This window comes from Microtus pennsylvanicus, chromosome 1 (genome assembly GCF_037038515.1).
Source record: "Microtus pennsylvanicus isolate mMicPen1 chromosome 1, mMicPen1.hap1, whole genome shotgun sequence".
Taxonomy (NCBI): Eukaryota; Metazoa; Chordata; class Mammalia; order Rodentia; family Cricetidae; genus Microtus; species Microtus pennsylvanicus.
The window spans coordinates 34,622,747-34,646,907 of NC_134579.1; the positions used below are offsets into that span (position 1 = coordinate 34,622,747).

A 24,161-nucleotide genomic window follows, 5' to 3' on the forward strand; every position below is an offset into this window, starting at 1 on the left:
TGTGGCCTTGAATAGCTGCCTGATACCTTCTGTCCCCAGTAAGTTGAAAGAACAGGATGTGCTCCTTCCTTGAATCTGACAGAGCTAAAGAGTCCTTTTCCTAACTCTAAGTATCAGCTACCAGGAAAGAACTCACTGAATTGTCATTGCCCCACCCTGGGTTGGGTGAGCTCTGTGTGTGTGTGTGTGTGTGTGTGTGTGTGTGTGTGGTGTATATGTAGGGGTAGGGGTGGGGTTGAGGGTGAGGAGGGTGAGAATGGGAGTTGGGGAGTGGCCTCCAGTACCCAGCTGGCTTTTCTCCTGATCCCCATTGCTCCTCTCTGCTCACTTCCCTGCCATCAAGGAAGCACAGGACCGGCAAAGGATCTTTCCACTTCTCCTGATCTCAGGCTTGGGGATTGTGCTCCATCAGCCTTTGTGACTGGCCTCCTGTGGGTTTGGACACTTTCCTTATCTTCTGGTAAGAGGGAATTATCTGAACCCATGTCTGAAGCTGCAGAGTGAAAGGGTGGGTAAGATGGATGATAGAGGTTTTGGTAAAGTTACCTAATCTCAGTTTAAAGCCAGGATCATGAGATTGAGTGTCCCAGACTGAACTTTGAAATAACTGCTGACCAGCTGTCCTGCTAGTCGTATGGCATGAATAGGTTAAAGCCTGGACTCTGGAAACCACAGTCCTTGGCTGCTAGTTATTAAGTTAATTCATATTCCCCACCATCCAACCAAGGGAAGGTGGGGGTGGTGATGTTCCAGATCAGATCCATGTGGTCTAGATGCCACGTTGACATACCAGATGAAACCAGGGTCTTTATAATTTCAATATAGAGATAAAAGCACACAGTCCAATGCTGAGAAAGATCTGAGCTTGTCACAGCCCTTATATCTCAGCCTGATGAGTGACCATTCAGAGAGCATACCTACTGTGGTAAAGGAGAGGGGTTCTTTGGAATATAAGCAGACCTGTGCTTGCCATTGGCCATCTAGTCGAATATCAAGCTGGCTTTACAAACTGGATTGCCATCCGTATTTTGTACTGAGTAGGGAAAGAACCTGTAGTCCCAGCTATGGTAATATAATAACAGAACTTTTGACAAAATTATATAAAGCAAGGACATGGCTGCTTCATTGTATGGCTGAGGGGAAGGTTCTTATTGTAGGCCTGAGGGGTAAACAGTCAGAGTCACTTGGAAGAGTCCAGAGCAGGGACAGAAAGTAGTAGCCTTAACTGAAAGAAGAGGGGAGTGGGGAGAGGAAAAGAGAGAAGAGGAGAGGAGAGAAGAGAAGAGGAGAGGTCAAGAGGGGCGTGTGGATGAAATGGCAGGGTTATAGAGGAAGGAGAAGCAGGGGAAGGGATCCCCTGAGCTGGAGAGGTTTAGGGACAGGGTTAGCAGAGCTGAGAGGAGCCACAGGAACTGAGTGAGCTTGGAGGTCAGCTTGTGCTTTCCATTGCTAATAGGCATCACAAAGAGCCATTTGTTCCTAGTTTCTTTTGGATCTGATAAAAAATAGCATTATAGTGAGTTGAAAACCAAACTCAGGGGCTAAGAATGCTATGTAATGATACTGACTTGGTAAAGTCATCGAGACTCTTTGTATCTGATTTTGAACATCATCCCACATCCTCAGTAAGAGCTAGAAGTCATTTGGAACCAAACAGGTCTAAAAGTAGAGTTGATCACTCCCTCATTCCCTATGTACTCATGGAGACAGAGGAACTCGGCACATTAATTCCACCCTGTGCCTCAGGTCTCTCCATTGACACCACAGAGGCTGATATTATTTCTCTGGGTTTACATGAGGACTATATGGTCGCATATTTCCATGTGACACTGGTGACAATGATTATTGCAACATTACCTCACATTTTCTAAGTTCTCTGCTGAAATTTGCTTGGTTTTCGAAAGAAATAAATATCTTCCCTAATTATAAAATAACTTGGTCTTAAGAATAATTGCCAATTAGTATAAGATATATATTTTGGGGCTCAGTAGACTGGCAAAATAGAGGACAGACTTTGGGGCACAGTGGCGAGTGTGCTGATCAGGTTTGGGCTCTCTTCCATGTAGCTTGTTCTCTCTGTCTAAACTCCCTTCCCTGTGTCACTGTTAATTTTATTTATTTTTGGGTCACTGTTAAAAGCTGTCTGTTCTGTTTCTTGCAAGACCTCATTTCTCTGTTCCCTAGAGGTGTGTTAATTTCCATGTGTTAGCTCTGCAATTCCTTTGTTAATCTCCTGGGTCTCTTGTAATTTCTTATGTCCCTTGTGTTTTGCTGACTGAGCATTCCCAATTTCTTTGGGGAGCAGTACATTTATCAGGCTCCCCTTTGATCCACTTCTGGGAGTCCCTTCTTCCTGATTAGCCAGGCTGTCGTTCTTGTTTAACACGGCAGGGTCACCTGGTAGGCTGCCTCTGTAGGTACAAGTTACCTTGATCATTCCTTATTTCCTCTTTCTTATTTGGATTTTTTCAAATTCTTCTCAGATTTTCAGTTGGATTCTCTGTATCACAATCTACTTCTTTGTTGTCCATTGTCCCAGGCTATGATGAAAGGGGAGTGAGAGGGATCAGGCCGTGTGATTAAACATGATTTCCAGATTGCTTTTCATGTTATTTTACCGTAATATGTTTTCAAGGCTACTCAGGTTAGGTAGAAATTTCCTTCCTTCCTTCCTTCCTTCCTTCCTTCCTTCCTTCCTTCCTTCCTTCCTTCCTTCCTTCTTTCCTTCCTTCCTTCCTTCCTTCCTTCCTCCCTCCCTCCCTCCCTCCCTCCCTCCTTTCCTTCCTTCCTTCCTCCCTCCCTCCCTCCCTTCCTCCTTCCTTCTTTCTTTCTTTCTTTCTTTCTTTCTTTCTTTCTTTCTTTTGTGTTTTTTTTTTTGTTTTTTTGAGACAGTGTTTCTCTGTAGCTTTGGTGCCTGTCCTGGAACCATCTCTTGTAGATCAGGCTGGTCTCAAATTCAGAGAGGTCCTCCTGTGTCCTGGAATTAAGGGCATGTCCCACCACCACACAGCTAAATGCATATTTCCTAAAATTGTAAACTATTTCAGGCTGTAGAAAAGTCAGAGAGCTGCAGGCAAACTGTGTGTGAGCATGTCCCTGTCACATGGGTGGCACCTGCTGTGACTTAATAGTGTGGTAGTAAAAAGTGAGTTGGTCATAAAGCGTTTCCTTTCATTTCTCTCCCCACCTGTTACCCTTTCTCCCTGCTCTGGATCCTCCTCCATCCTAACTGTGTGTGTGTTCTTATCTCTATGTGTGAGGCTATATCTCACATCACTACCATTATGCTTTAGAAATCTGTAGGTATGAAGCTGGTGCTAATTTCTGCATTCTCACCACTATTGCTGGGTTCTAAATGTTTTGTATTTTTCTATTAAACACAGTGATAGGCATTCCTGGTTTGTCTCCTCTTGCACAACTGTGTGATTTCCTATAGATTAATGATCTACATGTATGAGTGTAATTGAATTCCAGGGCAGTTCTAGATTGGTCTCAATCTGTCCTAGATCCTGAACAATGCTACTTGAGAGGGAAGGGGCTTCATTAATCACACTCCCACCAACCATATGGTTTAGTAACTCAGTGCCTGGTTCCCCAGAGCTTAGCCTAGACTTAGACTCACTGGACCTTTAAATTTTTATTAATAGAAAAAGTAGTAATATCTAATGATTCTCTGAATTTCCTCTGTGTCTGTGGTTATGTCCCCCTTTTCATTTCTGATCTTGTTTATTTGCGTGTTCTCTCTCTGTCGTTTAATTAGTTTGGATAGGGATTTGTCGATCTTGTTGATTTTCTCCAAGAACCAACTTTTTGTTTCATTGACTCTTTGGACTGTTTTCTGTGTTTCTATTTTGTTGATTTCAGCCCTCAGTTTGATTATTTCCAATTTTCTACTCCTCCTGGGCACGTCTGCTTCTTTTTTTTCTAGAGCTTTTAGGTGTGCTGTTAAGTCCCCAATGAATGCTTTCACCAAGGCCACATGGACTGGGTCTGAATAAGCATGGGATAAAACTCGACTCGCTGAACATAGCAGACAGTGAGGACTACTGAGAACTCAAGAACAATGGCACTGGGTTTTGATCCTACTGCACGTACTGGCTTTGTGGGAGCCTAGGCAGTTTGGATGCTCACCTTACTAGACCTGGAAGGAGGTGGGAGGTCCTTGGACTTCCCACAGGGCAGGGAACCCTCACTGCTCTTTGGGCTGATGAGGGAGGGGGACTTGATTGGGGAAGAGGGAGGGAAATGGGAGGTGGTGGCGGGGAGGGGGCAGAAATCTTTAATAAATAAATAAATTAATAATAAAAAAGAAAAAGTAGTAACTCCATCTCATTGCTTTAATATTCTTTTACCTAAAGTGAATGGTGGTGCACACTGTTAATCCCAGCACTCAGGAGTCAGAGGATGGCAGATCTCTGTGAGATCAAGGCGAGCCTGTTCTGCATAGTGAGTTCTAGGACAGCCAGGGCTACATAGAGAAACTCTTATCTCAAAAATCCAAAGAAGAGGAAGAAAATTATGCATTTACCTGATTCTAGCCTAGTCGATAGTGTTTTCATTAACATGTGGGTATTATCCTATGATTTGTCTGTCTTTTGTTTATCAATATGCCATAATCTTCTATTGATTGATTGATACACTTTTGACTGTCTTTGTATTTATCATCTATATTTTCTTGTCTATCATCTATCCACCACCTATTAGTCTTCCATCATCTATGAACCAATCACTTGTCTATTTTCTATTCATAATATATATTGTTTATCTATCATTTAATGTCTCTCTGGTATATCTATCAATCAGCTTGTAATTTATTTATCATCTATCCATCTCTATCACGTATATGTAGTCTAGCATGCATATTTTCATCAATCTATCATTTGTCTTCTATTTATATACTATATAACCTACATAACTTCTATTGTATATCTTTTTGGTATACCTATTATCTGTCATATGCCTTTGATTTAAAATCATATATCATTTCTCTATAACCTACCATGTATCTATTTATAATCTATTATATATTCCTTATCTATCTATTTATCTATCTTTCATCTATCAACTATCTATCTATCATCAATCATCTATCTCTGTCTCTTTGTCACTGTGACCAAATTCTTGACAAGACAGAAGTAACTTGAGAGATAGGATTGCCCTGAGATCACAGAGGAGAAGATATAGTCCATTACAGCAGGAATGGCATGAACTCAGGACCAGCTCCTGTCTCTGGCAACAGGAAGATGAGGTGATAGTCAAACCACACCAACCAGGCAGTATAGAGCTTAAGCAAGAAGAAGACCAGACTACAGCCTTAAAGGGCTGCCCCCACCTTATCCAGTTATGCTTCCACAGAAAAGGCCCATTGCCTTGCCAAGACCAGTCTAGAAGTAGAGAACCAATAATTTATTCACACAAGCCATGGATTACATTTCACATTCATATTAAGGAAGTCTGTCTATATGCCTACCCCTTGGCATTCCTTTTCTGTGAGGGATCTGTTTGTACTGGGGAGGCCTCTTGTTCATCCCAGCTTCCCTGAACTGAAATAACCACACAGAAACTCTATTAATTAAATCACTGCTCAGCCCATTAGCTCTAGCTTCATATTGGCTAACTCTTACATATTAATTTAACCAATTTCTATTAATCTGTATATTGGCATGTAGCTATGGCTTACTGGGTAAAGTTCCCAGCGTCTGTCTCCTGTGGCAACTGCATGGCTTCTCCTTGATTCTGCCTTCCTTCTATCTTGCTATAGGCCAAACAAATTTCTTTATTCATTAACCAATAAAAGCAGCTCATAGACAGAAGGACCTTCTACCTTATTTCCCCTTTTTTGTTTAAACAGAAAGAAAGGTTTTAACCTTAACATAGCAAAACTATATATATCAAGCAAGAACTACAGTTACAATGTTTATATCTACTTTATCTTTTATCATAACTAAGGAAAACCATAATTATAACTATAAACTCTTCAACTCATCAAAGACTCCAGAAAGATATAAGATTACATAAGTAAACAGGAAGTGCATTGTAAGCAACTTCCAAAATTCTAGAATTGACAGAGACATCTCACTACCTGGACAGTCACCCAAAGTTCTTTTCTACAATTGGGGTATCCATTTTAGCCTACAGGCCCATAGTATCCAGCAGACTTTCCCATGAAGCAGGATATTTAAAAACAGGTCTGCCTATATTGGCAGTTTGTTAGTCACTTCTTCTGTATCTTGCAGAATGTCTAGCAGACTCTTTCATGAAGAAGGAACCCAGAGGGATCATCTCACCTTTAGGAAAGTTCAGCAGTCATTTCTCTGTGAGTCCTGCATGTACAGTTCATCAAGCACTCCAGGCAAGAGCAATTTTTTGCCCTAATGGCAAACAAACTCCATGAGGAGCCTCTTCAATGCGCATCTTCCTCTTGAAGTAGCTGGTCCTGCCAGGAACATATGTGTCTCATTGTCATGAAAAGCCCTAACTTATTAAACATTTTAAATACCATATTCTGAAGGTCTCTGAAAGATTTGAAGAAGACCTAACTGAAATATATCTCTATATATCTAGAAAACCGAACTAACATGACTACAAGCTTGACTACTTTAGATGAATTTCTACTAACCTATATTTCTTAATTATACATTACATTTTTAGATGAGCTGCAAAAACGTAATACATTAATCAAGGGCAGAAATATACATATAACAAAATTGACTTTAAATTTGTATCAATAGAGCAAGATCCATACCAGTGCAAGTCTCTAGAGCCTATCCCCTTTTAAATGTAAAACATTTATAAACAGTATCTGGGAATATAGGTGTAGTTCTCTAGACTACTTCCTGCTGATTGTTGGGTGAAGCAATTTTTGGGGTGTTCATGCTGACCTTTCAGGGGGTCTTGGAACATCAAATCACATTCGCCTGGTATGAATTCACAGGTTCTCATCCTCTGTGGAAACAAAAGCAGAACCTCTTTTCTAAAGCACATATCATTATATCCAAATTCTGAAGCCACAATAACTTTATAATATACATGTTGGTTTAGCTTATCAGCCCATAAATGAAGTGTCTCTCTGTACTTAGCTCCTTTACAGTGAAAAAAATTCAAAGAAGACATAATATACATAATTCAGACTCTCTGTGTATATTCCAATTAAATGGCTCATTTATTTTTACTGTTTCTTTAAAGATTTTGTTTTTTAAAAAACACCATTTATTTCTTTATATAACTCTCTATACTCTTTTTCTTCTCTCTTCCAAGCCTACGTACATTTATTCAACACTATAACCCATTTAAAGGACTTTTATGTATGAATCTGTCATATTGTGTATCTGTAATTATTTTTTTTATTCAAAATTTCCACCTCCCCCCCTCTTCCCATTTCCTTCCCCCTCTCTCCCTCCCCCCTCCAGTCCAAAGAGCAGTCAGGGTTCCCTGCCCTGTGGGAAGTCCAAAGTACTCCCCACTCCATTCAGGTCTAGGAAGGTGAGCATCCAAACAGACTAGGCTCCCACAAAGTCACTACATGCAGTAGAATCAAAACCCAGTGCCATTGTCCTTGGCTTCTCAGTCAGCCCTCATTGTCAGCCACATTCTTTATGTCCAGGAACACTTCTTAAAATTCTAGGCGCTTCTTAAAAACTTAAGCTGTGTCATTACTAGGGTATATAAGGTACTGCCTGGTTGATCTGCCCAGTTCATCATGGCAGAACCTCTCATGCCTCTGAGAGCCACGCACACTGCCCCACTTCTAGGCATAGAGCCAGTCCACATTCCATCAAGCAAGCTACAGCACACCACTCATAAACCCATACAAATGATTTCAAATGTTCTATAGCTGGACCTCGTCAGAGTTTGTCATGGCAGCACAGCCAAGAAAACCACAGTTTCAAAATGATGCAGCTTTTTAAAACCATGGAATCATGAAAACCTCTCTTAAAGGAGCTATGCTTCTGCTTGTTTTAGCAAACAGTGCCCATCCAAGAAAATGCCACTATGATTAACTCTGGTTTTCTTTGTGTCTATGATTTCTTTTTAAGCTTTCTCAAGTTTTACATGGTTTTTGTCAACCCCACATTTGATGACAATTTGTTGTGAGGAGGCTGTTTGTTCATACCAGCTGCTCAGAACCAAAATAACCATACACAATCTCTGTTAATTAAATCACTGCTTGGCATATTAGCTCTGACTTCTTATTGGCTAACACTTACATATTAATTTAAGCCATTTCCATTAATCTGTATATTGCCATGTGGGTGTGGATTACTGGGTAAAGTTCCCAGCATCTGTCTCTGGTGGCTCTATAGCTTCTCTCTGACCCCACCTTCCTTCTACCTGGCTATAGGCCAAGGCAGCTTCTTTATTCATTAACCAATAAAAGCAACACAGACAGAAAGACCTCCCATAGGAGTTCACTTTTTATTTCAATGCCTGTTTTTAGTGGTTGCATAGGCTTGTTAGAGCCTTCATTTACACTGTGAACACCATTCTCTTAGAGACTTAATTTTCACTGTGATGTCTGCTATACAGACATCTTAGTCCAGGTGACTTAGAGGAGAAACTTGTAGAGACCAAGTAAGTCTTAGTTCAAAGTCCCTGAGTGGCTGGCTCCTGGTGAGGTCTCTCTTCTGGTTACAGACTTCCATTTTCTGTCATTTGAAGGGCCTGGCATTTCTCTGACTTTCTCTTCTAATAAGTCAATTGAATTAGGGCCTCACCTGGAGCCTCATCATCTAATCTTAATTACAGCTTGAAGGCTCTGCCATACTGGGGCCAGAACTCCACCATGACTGTTAGGGACACACCATTTAGTTCATGACATTGGTCTCTTTGCCTGTACCTCACCAATACATTCCTGACTTATGACTGAATGGCAGGATTCACATGCATAAAGTTTCCCTCTGTTTTCTTTGTAATGTGCTGCTCAGTTTTTGTCTTCTATATGAATTTAGTAAATACAACTTTTTTATTCATTCATTCTTTTATTATTGTTGTTGTTGTTATTATTATTACAGGGTTATATTTTTCAGAGTCTTGCTATATAGCTTAGGCTGGCCTCAAATACTTGATCCTCTGTCTCAGTTTCTTTAGTGCTGAGGTTACAGGCATGCACCATAACATTTGGCTCAATATGCTTAAATTCCAGACTGCATGTTACACAGTGTTCTTGTTAATGTCATTCTGCCCTGGGTTCACATCCAGAATTACATGTCATACTTGGTTTTCACCTCTGCTTCCCATAGTCACTTTATAATAGTGTCTTAGTCTTTGTCTCTCATGAGTTTACCATATTGAGAGGGCCAAAATGATTGTTTCATATAATATCATTTAGTGTGAACTTGCCTGACATTTCTTCTCATTAGAACGAAGTTAGGAATTCTTATTAATATTACTGCAAAAGAACTGGGCAGTGGTGGTGCATGCATTTAATCCTACTTGAGAGGTAAAAGTAGGTGGACTGGAGACTAGCTTCTTCTACAGAATGAGTTCCAGGACAGCCAGGGCTACACAGGGCAAAACCCTGTCTTGAAAACCCCAAAACAAGAAAAAAACATTATATAGGCCAAATGACCTAGCTATATTCTTATTGGTTATAATGTTCATATGTAGAATGTTTTTATATTAAAAATAAGTTTACTATGTTTTATCTTTTTATATGTGTCTTGTGAATGTATGCCATGTGTGCACACAACTGTGGGGCCAGAGAGGGTGTTGGATCCCATGAGTAGGAATTAGAGGAAATTGTGAACTGCCCAAATGACAACTGGGAACCGAACTTGAGTCCTCAGAAAGAGCAGGAAGTGTTTTAAGCACTGGGCATCTCCCCAGCTCCTGCCTTCAGTGTTTTAATGCAGTTAATTATATTGGATATTATAGCTTGTCTTAGTGTTTCATTGCTTTGGAGACACACTATGACCATGGTAACTCTTGTAAAAGAAAACATTTAATGGAGGCTGTCTTACCATTTCAGAGGTTTAGTTCATTCTCATCACAGTGAGAGGCATGGCAGTGTACAGGCAGACATGGTGCTGGAGAAGGAGCTGAGAGTTCAATACCTTGATCTGCAAGCAGTAGCTGACTGTGTGCCACACTGGGCATAGCTTGAGCATATAAGACCTCAAAGCCCTCCTCAACAGTGACACACTTCCTTTAAGAATGTCACACATATTCTACCAAGGCTACACCTCCTAATAGTGCCACTCCCTATGGACCAAGTATTCAAACACATGAATCTATGGGGCCATACCTATTCAAACCACTACACTCTTCCTCCCAAATACTGGGATTATTGGTATGTGTTATCATACCTGGCCATTCTGTTCCTTTAAAATCATTCATGTAATATATAAATATATATAATCATTATTGTTTCCTTAAAATCTTTGTAAAACTTGTCCCTAAATGCCGTGTACTGCACCCCCCGTCTGCGCTCTATGTGCTAGAACCTAGTTCATGAGCTTCAGACAAGGGGCTGGAGGTTGAGGAAACATACGCCGAGACAGAGCAACACACGGACCTCCAATCACTGCTACAAAAGCCTTTCTTTAATAGCACCATGGAAGCTTAAACACACAGTCGTCAATGGCCAACAGGTGAAAATCCCATCCTCTGATCCTCTAGGCAAGGCACAGCTTTTAGTAACTTCAATTAGAAGGCTCTAGCAGGGAAGAACAGCTGAAGGCCAGGACTCAATTAGTCCCAACATTTAAATCTTTTCTGGGTTGTACTTTGGAACAGGGGAAGGTTAATATTTGATTATAGACTTATTGTCTAATCATTCTCTGTTTGTTCAAATTCTGTTTCTTGTTTAGCAAACTTTATGAATTCATGATTGACTTTCATAGTGTCCCAGAAGTTTGGGCATATTGTGCATTTTCATTGAATTCTAATAAGTTCATAATTTCTTTCTTTATTTCTTCCTTTTTCTAATGGTGACACAGTCAAGTATTATTCAGTTTCCATGAGTTTGTAGGCTTTCTGCGATTTGTGTTGTAGTTGTATTTTAAATTTAAGTCATTATGATCTGATAAGATACAGGGGGCTATTCCAATTTTTTGTATCTATTGAGGTTTTCTTTGAAACTGAATATGTGGTTAATTTTAGAGAAGGTTCCATGAGTTGCTGAGAAGGTATAGTCTTTTTTTTTTTTTGGGTGGAATGTTCTATAGAAGGCTTTTAAGCCCAGTTGAATAACAACATTTGTTAGTTCCATTATTTCTCTGGGTAGTTTCTTTTTTGCAGTCCTGTACATTGTTTAGTGGGTGTTGAGGTCTCCCACTACTGGTGTGATGTGGTTTGATGTGTGTTATGCTTTAGTAATATTTCTTTTACAAAAGTGGGTGTCCTTGTACTTGGGACATAAATGTTCAAAATTGAGACCTCACCTTGATGGATTTTTCCTGTGATAAATATGAAATGTTTTTCTCCCACTCTTTAGATTAATTTTCATTTGAAGTTGATTTTGTTAGATATTAGGATAGCTACATCAGCTTGTTTCTTAGGTCCATTTGATTGGAAAATCGTTTCCCAACCTTTTACTCTGAGGTAATGTCTGTTTTTGAAGTTAAGTTGTGTTTCTTGTATGCAGTAGAAGAATGGATATTGTTTTTGTATCCATTCTGTTAGTCTGTGTCTTTTTGTAGATGAATTGAGTCCATTGATATTCAGGAATATTAACGACCAGTGACTATTAATTCCGATTAACTTTTGGTTTGTTGTTGGTAGTATGTGTTTTCCTTCTTTAGGGTTTGTTGGTATGAGACACCTGTGTTTTCATGGATGTAGCTTTCTTCCTTGGGGTGCAGCTTTCCATCTAGTACTTTCCATAGGGTAGATTTGTGAATAGGTATTATTTAAATCTGGATTTGTTTTGGAATATTTTGTTTTCTGTAACACGAGGGCTGGCTTGTTTGTAGGGGTTTTGGCCTACCCTTTGACTCCACAACTGTTTAGCCCCCCAAAAATCACACATAGGTCTCCATAAATTATAGGCTGATTGGCCCATTAGCTCTAGCCTTTCACTGGCTAACTCTCACATCTTGATTAACTCATTTTTCTGATCTATGTTAGCCATGTGGCTCAGTACCTTTTTCAGTGGGGCAGATCACATCCTGCTGCTTCGGTGGTCTAGGCAGGAGTGGGGGGAAATCAACTTCCTCATTCCCAGAATTCTCCTGTTCTCTTTGCATCATTTCTACTTCCTGTCTGGTTTTCCCGACTGTACTTCCTGACTGGCCAATCAGTGTTTATTTAAAACATGATTGACAGAATACAGACCATTCTCCCACACCAGTTTTCTTCATCAATAATGATTGAAAGCTTTGTTGGTTATGGTAGTCAGGGATTGCATCCATAATCTCTTAGTGTCTGAAGCACAACTGTCCAGAACCTTCTTGCTATCACAGTTTCCATTGAGAATTCGGGTGTTATTCTAATAAGTCTGCCCTTTTGTATTACTTGGACTTTTTCCTTTGCAGCTCTTAATAGTCTTTTTATGGTTGATTTTTATTGAGCTCTACATTTTTCTCTGCTCCCTTCCCTGCTTCACCTCCCCCCTTCAAACCTCCCCCAAGGTCCCCATGCTCCCAATTTACTCAGGAGATCTTGTCTTTTTCTACTTCCCATGTACATTAGATATATGTAAGTCTCTCTTAGTGTCCTCATTGTTGTCTAAGTTCTCTGGGATTGTGGTTTGTAGGCTGGTTTTCTTTGCTTTGGGCTTAAAAATCACCATGAATAAGTACATGTGATAATTGTCTTTCTGTGTCTGGGTTACCTCACTCAAAATAATGTTTTCTAGTTCCATCCATTTTCCCGCAAAATTCAAGATGTTATGTTTTTCTGCTGTATAGTACCTCATTGTGTAAATGTACCACATTTTTTTTTTATCCATTCTTCAGTCAAAGGGCATTTAGGATGTTTCCAGGTTCTGGCTATTACAAACAATGCTACTATAAACACAGTTGAGCACATGTCCTTGTGGCACAGTTGAGCATCTTTTGGTTATATAACCAAAAATGGTATTACTGGATCTTGAGGAAGTTGTTTCCTAATTTTCTGAGAAATAGTCCCACTGTCATCTAAAGGGGCTGTACCAGGTTGCATTCGCATCAGCAATGCAGGAGTGATCCCTTTACTCCACAACCTCTCCAGCATAAGTTGTCATCATTGTTTTTGATCTTGGCCATTCTGACAGGTATAACATGAAATCTCAGAGTTGTTTTGATTTGCATTTATCTGATGATTAAAAATGTTGAAGATTTCCTTAAGTGTCTTTCAGCCATTTAATATTCCTCTGTTGAGAGTTCTGTGTTTAGGTCTATACTCCATAATTTTTATTTGATTATTTGTTCTTTTGATGACCAATTTCTTGAATTCTTTGTATATTTTCAATATCAGACCCCTGTCTTATGTGGGGTTAGTGAAGATCTTCTCCCTTTCTGTAGGTTGTCATTTTGCCTTGTTGACCATGTCCTTTGCTTCACAGAAGCTTTTCAGTTTCAGGAGGCCCCATTTATTGTTTCTCTCAGTGTCTGTACTGCTGGAATTAAATTTAGCAAGTAGTCTCCTGAGCCAATGCATTCAAGTGTGCTTTTCATTTTCTCTTCTCTAAGTTCTAAATGGTGCTGGCATAACTGGATATAAACATGTAGAAGAATGAAAATAGCCCCACATCTATCACCATGCACAAAACTCAGTTTCAGATTGGACAAAGACCTCAACATAAAGCCAACCACACTGAATCTTATTGGTTTACTTTAAGGGGTTTACTGATGTCTTCCAATTTTTTTGTTTGTCTTTTCCTCTATTTCTTTAAGGGAATTTTTAATTTCCTCTTAATAATTTCAAATATTCTCTTGAAATTATTCTTTTAGGTCATTTTATTCTGCTTCATCTACATTTGATTGTTCAGGTCTTGCTGTTGTAGGTTCTTTAGGTTTTACTGGTGTTGTGTTACTCTTTGTAATGTTGCATGTGTTCTTACCTTTTCTACTCATCTTTTCTTCTATTAGGTGTAGTTGGGGCTGTCTGAGATTCTGTTGATTAGTATTCTAGGAGCCAGTAAATCCAAAGCTCAGATGATTGTTCCTCATGGTACAGTCAGTACCACAGTTCTAGTTACCCCGTTGGTTATTTTATGTTCCTGGAGAGAACTCAGCATTTCTGTACTTTGCTCTGTTCCCTTGGAGTTTGCTATCTCAGGCCTACTTTGACCTAGGTTACTGGCTTTGACCTGTTTCTGTAAATCCCATCTGGATCCCTTCCTGCAGAAGTCCCTGGCTTGGAGATGGTCCTGCAAAGGTTTCTGGCTCCAGTCTACTGTCTCAAAGTTCCCAGGCTCGGGTGTGCCCAGAACCACAGAGGACCTGGCTCAGGAATACTTGCTCAGAGGTTCCAGACTCATGCTCAGACCCACAGATGTTCCAGGTTACCTCCTATTCCCTTTGATATCCCAGACCAATTTCCAGACTCACAGAGGTCCTGGATCAGGCCTACTCCTTCTGCGGCCCAGACTCACACTTGGCCCCACAGAGATCTCTGATTCCTGCCTAGTCCCTCAGAAGTCCAAGATTCATGCCCAGATTGGTAGAGGTCCTGGATCAACCCTAGTTCTTTGGAGGTCCTAGACTTACACCCAGACCCACAGTGGCCCTGGCTTAGGTCTACTCCCTTGAAATCCCAGATTCATGTCCAGACCCTCTGTGGTCTGTGGCTCTGGCTCACTCAGCAATTACTCCCCTGTACCTGTTCTGGTGGAGATCTCTGTCTCTGGACCAGATTGCTAGTTCAATACTGGTCTGTCAGTGTCCCGGGACTGGATTGGCTCCCCGGACTAAATTGGCTCCTGGCTTCGGCTCCTGTGTAGCTTGCTTGCTCCAATAGTCTTTCTTTATTCTGTATGTTTAGTGTTTTGATTATTATGCAAGGGGATGTTTTTCTCTGGACCAGTTCATTTGGTTTTCTATAAACTTCTTGTGCCTACAGGATTGTCCTTCTTTAGGTTTGGAAATTTTTCTTTTGTAATTTTGTTAAAAATATTTTCTGTCCCTTTGAGCTAGAGTTTGTCTCCTTCTTCTATCGCTGTTATTCTTAGGCTTGGTCTTTTGATGGTGTCCCAGATTTCCTGGATGCTTAACAGGATTTGCTGGATTTAACATTTTATTTGACTGGTGAATCTTTTTCCTCTATTATATCTTCAACTCCTTAGATTCTCTCTTCCATCTCTTATAATCTGTTGGTTATGCTTGCATCTGTAGTTTCTGTTAATTTACACAGATTTTCCATTTCCAAATTTCCTTCAGTTTGTGTTTTCTTTATTGACTCTATTTCAATTTTTAAGTCTTGAACTGTTTGAACTGTTTGCTTCGCCTGTTTGATTGTTTTTTTTTTCTTGGCTTTCTGTGAGAGATTTATTGATTTCTTGCACATTTTTGTTTGTCTTTTTCTCCATTTCTTTAAGGGAATTTTTCATTTCCTCTTTAAGGGTCACTATCATATTTATAAAGCTTTACTTAAGGTATAACCACAGAATGAAGGTGTTTCACCTGAACACAGAGAATAACAGTCATCTCAATGAAGCAGTCCTTTTGACCAGACCAATCCTCGGCTGAGTACAGGAGCCTCACTGCCATGGAAGGTCCACCCATTTGAATGGTATTTTCATTCCTAAACACTATCTCATACACATCCAACATAATATTTAACCAAGTGTCTTAGAATACCCTATGCCCAGTCAAGCTGACATAAATTAATCAGCACATTGCAGGAGCTGTGTGGGCTACTCTGTCTGGCCCTCGCCCAATGGGCAAAGAGCAGGATTCCAGCTAGGAACTTGGAGCTGACAGCCTCATTTGGGTTTGGACATTGCCAAAGATTTTTCTATGCCCTTCCATTTCATGACTGCTTGGGGAACTATGAAGGATGCTTGCCTCATCTCACTCTTGGAGACACTTTTCCTCAGCACGTGGTTTCCATAGCTTATATTATTTTGGTGAAGGGCTTTAATTTTTAAGAAGAGAATAATGTGTGACCTGAGGCTTGCCTTCCTGGCAAATTAATGAACTGCCTTTCTCTGAGAAGAGCTGGCTCACTATTGCCTGGTAATACTGCGATGGGATTCACTAGGGGAACCATTGCTCTTCTCTGGTTTCAAACTGTGCGCGACCCATGAATTCATTCCTTGTGCATCACCCTTAGTCACTACTTGCTTTGTCCTCTCTGTTACGCTCAGCAGAATGGATCATTTTAGATCCCACAGGTTAAAGATTAAGTGGCGTAAGGTGTAGATGGAAGCTTCTGTCCCACCAGCAGCTCCCAAATAATCATACTGAGGCTTACACTAATTAGAAATGCTTGGCCAATAACTCAGGCTTTTTACTAGGTAGGTAACTCTTACATTTGAATTAACCCATATGTTGTATGAGGGAGAGAGGGCCTGCTTTTCAATTTGTCTGCATGCTAGCTTACACCTGAAATAATTACACAGAAATTGTATTAATTAAGTCAATGCCTGGCCCATTATCTCTAGCTTCTTATTGGCTAATTCTTACATCTTAATTTAACCCATTCCTGCATATTTCCACATAACTCTGCCTTACCGACATGATTCTAATCAGAGTCCTTCCCAGGCAGGAGATCCATGGCATTCTCCATCTGCCCTTCTTCCCAGCAATCATATCTGTTTTCTCCGCCTACCTAAGTGCTTCCCTATAAAAGGCCAAGGCAGTTTCTTTATTCAATCAATGAAAGCAACACATAGACAGAAGAACCTCCTATACCACCCATATTTCTTAACTGTTTTGCCACATGGCTTGGTACCTTTTCTCAGTATAGAACCCCAATCTTTCTTCTCTCTGCATCTCCTGGCAACTTCTAACTCTGCCCTTCTTCCTCCCAGCATCCTCTTAGTCTGGCTGTCCTGCTTATACCTCCTGTTTAGTTATCAGCTGATCAGCTTTTTATTAACAATGAGAGCAGTACATGTTTACAGTGTACAAAGATTGTTCCCCGGCCCCAAGCTCAGTCACTCATTTATTCCAAAGTTTCAACATTTTGTTAACTTTACATACAGTGACCAACTGTTCCTGCCTACCTTTTTTGTTGCTCTTTAGGAACAGAAAATTCCTTACGCCTCCCTCTTACAAGATGGAAGATTAGCTGAGTGGGGTCTTGCCCTGAGAATACCCTTGCTTTATTCTAGTTTGGGTCAGGCCTTTCTTTAATCCCCTTATTTCTTTTAGCTCAAGACTGAATTCCAACATTAAATTTCCCTGGTGCCATTTTTCTACTCAAACATTTTATATTAATTTTTGTTCCACCCACTCTTTTTTATTGTATGTTTGCCTAAGGGTATCACTAGTAACCACATGAGAAAGTCAGTATTGGCCTGTCTTGAAATTGCTCTGCCAGTGAAACTGTCTTTGGGTTTCTATTGCTGTGAAGAGACACCATGACCTCCAACAAGGTCACACCTCCTAATAGTGCCACTCCTTATGCGCTTATGGGGGCCAATTATATTCAAACTATCGAAATTGCCTGGCACAAGTAAGAAGGAAATACCAAACATGCAACAAACCCGCTTAGAAATTTATTAGAGGGGGCGTGTACAGACCTGTGGGAATTGGTGTGCAGAGAGAAAGATGGCACATTCAGCTTTTTTAAAGCTGCCTAGTGCAGCACACAGGGGTTGGCGTGACAATGTCATATTCAGATAATGCAGATGATGGGCTCACACATGCATACAAGGGCTTAGCTGAGTCAGTGGATGTAAACACACATGTGTGCACATGGGTAACATGAGGGGGGCTTTAACACTCAGGCACTTTTGCCTGAGGGCTTCTGTGAATGTACACGGCTCTAGAACTCAGAAGTGCAGCTTTATTTGTGGCTGAATAATTACAACTACTACAGAACTTAATCCCTTACTCTTCAATTTATCTCAGGCATATTCTTTTGTTTGAAACGCACACCAACTCTTTTTTTTTTAAACTTTGTTTTGTGTGCATTGATGTGAGGACATCACATCTTCCGGAAATGGAACTACAAACAATTGTGAACTGCTATGTGAGTGCTGGGAACTGAACCCAGGTTTTCTGGAAGAACAACCAGTGCTCTTAACTACAGAGCCATCTCTCTAGCCCTCAGACAGGTTCTTAATACAAGGGCAGAAAGCAGCCTCATTCTTTGTAAAAATATCACAAGAATTGTCTCTATCCCTGTTACTAATATTGCTCCCCTCTGAGACCTCTTGAGGTGACCCCCATGGTCCACAGCACTACTGCCACACTCCTACTAGGATGGCCCATTAAGCTCAGCACTCAGTGTTCAACCATTTTCCTCATCCAAATCCCCACTGTCTTCTACATTTCTACAAAACACAACAAGGTCAGGCCAGTCAGGATCTATCCCACTCCCTGGTACCAACTTCCATGTTAATTACTTTTCCCTTGCGTAATGAAACACCATGAGCAAAGGATGTCATAAAAATTCAGTTGGTCTTATAGTGTCAGACGGTTGGTGTCCATGATGACAGCAAAGACATGAATGGCGGGAACAGCTTAGAGTTCACACCTCGATCCACAGCCATTAGGAAGGAAGAGAGCACAGGTGACAATGGCATGGGTTTTTGAAACCTCAAAGCCCACATCCAGTGACACACCTTCCCCACCAAGGCCACACCCCCAATCCTTTCCAGAAACTTCCACCCACTGATGACAAAGTCTTCAAAGATATAGACCCACAGAGGCCATTCTCCTACAAACCACCACACGGTCTATCTTTGTGAGACCTAAAAGGATTCTTAGATATTTGTTTGTTGTTGTATGCAGGTGACTCATATGGTTGACTCCGTGTCTCAGTTGTACCCATTTTAGAAGTCACAAAACTGAGTCCAGGAATTCAGCTCACACACTTACTCAAGGTCACACAGGGAGAGGGCAAAGCATGAAGGGAAGTGAAAACAACTTGACTCTATCATTTTCTTTCCTAGTTATTCCTGAGAGACACAGTCTTCAGTTTTGGTTGACAAACCGAGTCCAGAAGATTGTCTTGGAAAGTAGGGTGAAACATTGTCACCACCTGCTCTTCACAAGGAACTCAATCCGTCGTGAATTCTACCCTGTGGCTTAGCATTCCAGGTAGAACTAAGTTCTTGCTCAGCAAAAGTGAGTGTCTTTCTTTCTCAGTGTTACAACACTAACACAGGTGATCTCAAACTTACCACATTCCAGGTTCCTTGAATTTCAGGGTAATTGTGCAAATCAGAAAACCAGAGGTGCTTTTGTGTTCATTACTTTTCTCATTGCTATGACCAAATACATAAAGAGAAATGACTTACAGGGTGGGGATTTACTTTGGATCCTGATTTGAGGTGCTTTTGTGTTCATTACTTTTCTCATTGCTATGACCAAATACATAAAGAGAAATGACTTACAGGTTGGGGGGGATTTACTTTGAATCCTGATTTGAGGTGATTCTCCTTTGCAGCAGGAACACATACACAGCACTGGGAGCAGTTTGTAGCTGTGGTAGCAGGGTGTGAGATCATTGCTCACATCTTGTGGATCAGGAGGCAGAGAGAGGACATGAAGTGGACAGTACCATAAACTCAACACTCATCCTCCAGGACTCACTTCTGTAGCTTGGCCCCATCTCATAAAGGGTTCTACAACATTTTCCAACAGCACCGTTGGCTGCAGACCAAGAGTTCAGACACACGAGTTGTCAGGAACTCAAAGTGTGAAGAGTTGCTTTTTGAACATTCTTAATTAGAGCAGTCTGTGGCCATTTGTCGGGGATCAGTGCCAACAAAAGTATCTTTTGCCAGGGTAGAGCCCATGGGGATTTAAAAATATAGTAAAGAATATGAAGATGCAAATGGAAATAATAAACTGGAGAAACAAGTACTATAGTGTCAGGAAAGAATTCCAGTGAGGACTGAAAAATACCCACGTTTACGTGCCAGTTTCTTTAAATACCCCTGACGCGAAAAGGTAGGAGTAAACAAAAACTACATTAACATGATACAAAGAAATCTACCTACTTATTGAAGGTTGTGGGCTACATCCCTAGTTAAATGTTCAAAACAAGTCACTCTTACACCCTAGACCAAAACACTCTGTAGGCAAACCACTCCCTGGGTGGAACCCAAAGTAATCTCCATATAGGAACTGGACCCTTAGTTGGATCTTTAGACTTTTGTTTAAGGTAGGAACATATCTATTCCTGAAGTCAAAATCTGGCTCTTAGCCATAACTGTTCACAATAACCTGGAGAGAGCAAAACTCCTGGTCTACAGCTAGGTGGGACCTTTGAGGTGGAGGCAGAATAACCTTGAAGGAACTAGAGGTAAGTTCCAACTTTCTGACCTTGTCAATGTGGAAAATGGCTCATATTTTTGGGCCTCCACAGCCTGTCATGTGATTGCACCCAGAATGCATTGCTTCCAGTCCTCTGCTTGCACCCTGAATGCACAGCTGTCAGACGTACAGGCTGTCTAGCTGTATTGTGACATTCCTTGTCATGGAGTCACCAGAGGTCAGAGCTGAGGATCTGTTGGGAGATCCGGTCCCATCTACTGAAGGACAAGGAGTCTGAATACCCCATCAGTGAAGGGTTGGCGGGTCCCAGAGCTGGGACGTACATCTAGAATCCCAAGGCTATCAGTGTGGCACTGGGGGACAGCATGACAGGCTGTCCTGTGTGCTTCACTGTAGAGGAATGACCTCCATTTTTATGTGCTGAAAGAGTCCAGAGTTTTCTTTCTTTCTTTTCCTTTCTTATATTTTATGAATGGGTGTTCTGCATGTACACCTGCATGTCAGAGAAGGGCATCAGGTTTCATTATAGATGGCTGTGAGCCTCCATGTGGTTTCTGGGAATTGAAATAGGGATCTCTGGAAGAGCAGCCATTGCTCTCAACCTCTGAACCATCTCTACAGCCCCGCCAGAGTTTTCTAAACTGTGGATCTCTTCATCTATATCACCTACCTGGCACATCAACTCATATTTTTTGAAAGGTCAGTTTTAAATTTTAAATTTTGTATATGTGGGGTTGGTATATTATCTACTTTTCATTTGTGTTTGGAACTCTTTGAGTAAACTTTAAAAGTTTTTAGTTTACATATAAGGGAATTTTGTTTGCATGTTTATCTGTGCACCACTTGTGTGCAGTACCCACAGAGGCCAGAAGAGGGCATCGGATCCACTAGAACAGCAGATACAGGTGGTTGCTGGCAGGAAGTGCTCCTAACCACTGAGTGGTCTCTCTAGTCCTGTGTTGGAAACTATCAAATACTTTTCTGTTAGTACCTTATAACGTATAAATTCTAGCCCTGGTGCTAGGCTTGGAATGCCAGAACAAAGCCCTCTGATCTTGTGTGTGGGTATCTGTTACTCCAGCCTCTCTCTTGGGAGACCTGGCAGTTTGTCTTTGTTCTTTCAGATGGACTTCATGAAGATGAGGCTGGTTTATGCTTTCATTCTGACGATGGGTGCTCTTTGCTTGTACTTCAGCATGGAGCCTTTTGAGGAACCACCAATTGTTTTCAAGAAAGGTCATGGGAAGTTTCTTCAGCTTCCAGATATAGACTGCAAGCAGAAGCCCCCTTTCCTTGTGCTGTTGGTGACTTCATCCCACAAGCAGCTGGAGGCTCGCATGGCCATCCGCAAGACATGGGGTAGAGAAACAAAGGTGCAGGGGCAGCGTGTGAAGACCCTCTTCCTTCTGGGGGCCTCAGATAGCCGTGATGAGATGAATGCCACAGCTCAGGAGGGCAAGCAGCACCGTGACATCATCCAGAAGGATTTCAAGGATGTCTATTACAACTTGACCCTGAAGACATTGATGGGCATGGAATGGGTCCACCACTTTTGTCCTCAGGCAGCTTTTGTGATGAAGACAGACTCAGACGTGTTTGTGAATGTTGTTTATCTGACTGACCTGCTGCTGAAGAAAAACAAAACCTCCAGGTTCTTCACGGGCTACATAAAGTCCAATGATCTTCCCATCAGGAAAAAGTCCAGCAAGTGGTTTGTGAGTAAATTTGAATATCCCCAGGACAAGTACCCACCATTTTGCTCTGGGACAGGTTATGTTTTTTCTAGTGATGTGGCCAGCAAAGTATACAATGTCTCAGATAGTGTTCCATTCCTGAAGCTGGAGGATGTGTTTGTTGGGCTCTGCTTGGCTATGCTGAAGATCCAGCCTGAGGAACTCCATACTGAACCAACCTTTTTCCCAGATAGCTTAAGGTTCTCTGTGTGTCGCTTTCAGAAAATTGTGACCTGCCACTCTGTAACTCCCCAGGACTTACTTATTTACTGGCAGATACTGGAGAACTCTCAGGAACAGGATTGCTCTTCTGTCTGAGGGGAACCTCTGCTGCAAACTTTTAATAACCTTTGGTGATACTTTGGGAATATCTGGGATGGCCTTCCTGGGAACTTTCAGGGGTAGAGAGAGAAGGAGGAAAGGAGGAGGAAGGCAAAGAGTGCTGTTCTCAATGCCCTGCATACACTAGAGCAATACACTAGAGCAATAACAGATCTTGACTTTCAGGCCTTTGCCCTATGTTCTCAATGTTTGAGACATGCCTTCATCTGCTCATTTCAGGGCTCAGTATACATATGAAGCCATGGATGTGATCATTCCCATTTTACAGGTTAGAACAAGCAGCCATGGCAACTTACTTATCCAAAGACTCCCATGAAGGTGTAAGTCCAAAACAATTGTACACCAGTTTGGAATTATAATTAATAAAAGCATTATTTATTTAAGGGGAAAAACTTACAGATCACATTCCCAGACAACAGCCCTCTGCATGATCAGGAATGAGGTCTAATAGCCGGAAGCCAGATGCAGGAGAGAGAGAGTGCATGGCTACAGCTGCTTTTTAAAGCAAAAGAGACCACGCCCAAGTGGGCTGGTATCTTAAAGGCTATTGGCTGAAGGAGCAGAAGGAGCTCTTGCAGCATGCCCCCCATTTGTTTAAGTGAGTTCCGAACCCAATACAAAACAATATACACTTGGAACAGATATCAAGCAAAAGATTAGAATTACAATCAACATAAACAATATTAAGCAAGGAACATATACTAGATGTTTTAATAAACATTCTATCCTAAGGAGACTAAGTCTTGTATTGGAAATGACTTGGCTAGATCATAAGAGGAAAGTAACTATGACTATCTAATCTTCAATCCCATCAAAGGCCTGAGAAGGGAGATAATATTACTTGAGCAGGCAGGAAGTACAATCTCAAGTATCTTCCAGAGCAAGCAATATATGACAGAGATAATTAGCTACCTGAGCAATCACCCAAAATCTTATTTTGCAACGTTGAAGCAACCAACTTTGGATATGGCCTAGCATAATTGACAGACCCTTTTCAGAGGCAGTAAAAATTTCAAAACAGTCTTATTCTGTCTGGTCAAGATTTGACAGTCCTGCATATCCATTTCTGGATATCATATAACATGTCAGTGGTTGAGGCATTGTCAGTTCTTTGCCCAAAGGCCAATTTTGCCAAGAAGAAAACAAGCTCCAATTGGTGTCTTTGGTGCTCAGCATTCTCTTGGAATAGATTGGTGCTGTCAGAAGCAGTCATGTCTCATGTCAACAGAACCCTAAGTTATTTAAATGCCATGTTCCACAGATCCTTGAAGTGGTTAAAGATTCCCCATCTAGACAGATTACAGTCTCGATATTATATCTTATCTGTGGTTTAATTAGCTGGATTAGGGGCAATAGCAGTTACCTGTAAGTGGGTGTTTCAGGCCCCGTACAAAACTAAACCAGCAGGGCATAATGGTGCACGTGAACTCACATGGCCCATCTGAAATCTGATTTTAGAGCAAAATGCTGAAATATAAATAAGACTGTGTACTCTGCAGATGTCTCTAGAGCAGTGGAATAGGCAAACGCAAACATATCATTAGAAAGCTTCAGAACAGCTGGTGGAAGTGTGTCATTGGAGGGTGGGCTTTGAGGTCTCAGATGCTCAAGCTACACCCATTGTGACACACTGGCTCCTTCTACTGCCCACAATCAAGATGTAGAACTCTCACCTACCTTTCCAACATTGTGTCTGACTACATGCCATCTACCATGAAAACAATGGAGTAACATTCTCAACTGTAAGCAACCCCAATTAAATGCTTTCTTT

The 24,161-nt window shown here is 41.1% G+C and overlaps 1 protein-coding gene across 1 annotated transcript; it reads left to right on the forward strand.

Moving 5' to 3' along the window:
- Positions 1–342: 342 nt before the first annotated feature.
- On the forward strand, positions 343–22,794 carry LOC142838862 (beta-1,3-galactosyltransferase 5-like). Its single transcript, XM_075954535.1, has 2 exons — positions 343–460; positions 21,440–22,794. Exon 2 carries the CDS (start codon positions 21,440–21,442, stop codon positions 22,364–22,366), a length of 927 nt encoding a protein of 308 aa, XP_075810650.1. The 5' UTR covers positions 343–460; the 3' UTR covers positions 22,367–22,794.
- The last annotated feature ends 1,367 nt before the right edge of the window (positions 22,795–24,161 follow it).

What these genes read in the sequence shown, in the direction of transcription:
- LOC142838862 (XM_075954535.1), top strand. Translation starts at nt 21,440, where the DNA reads ATGGACTTCATGAAGATGAGGCTGGTTTATGCTTTCATTCTGACGATG.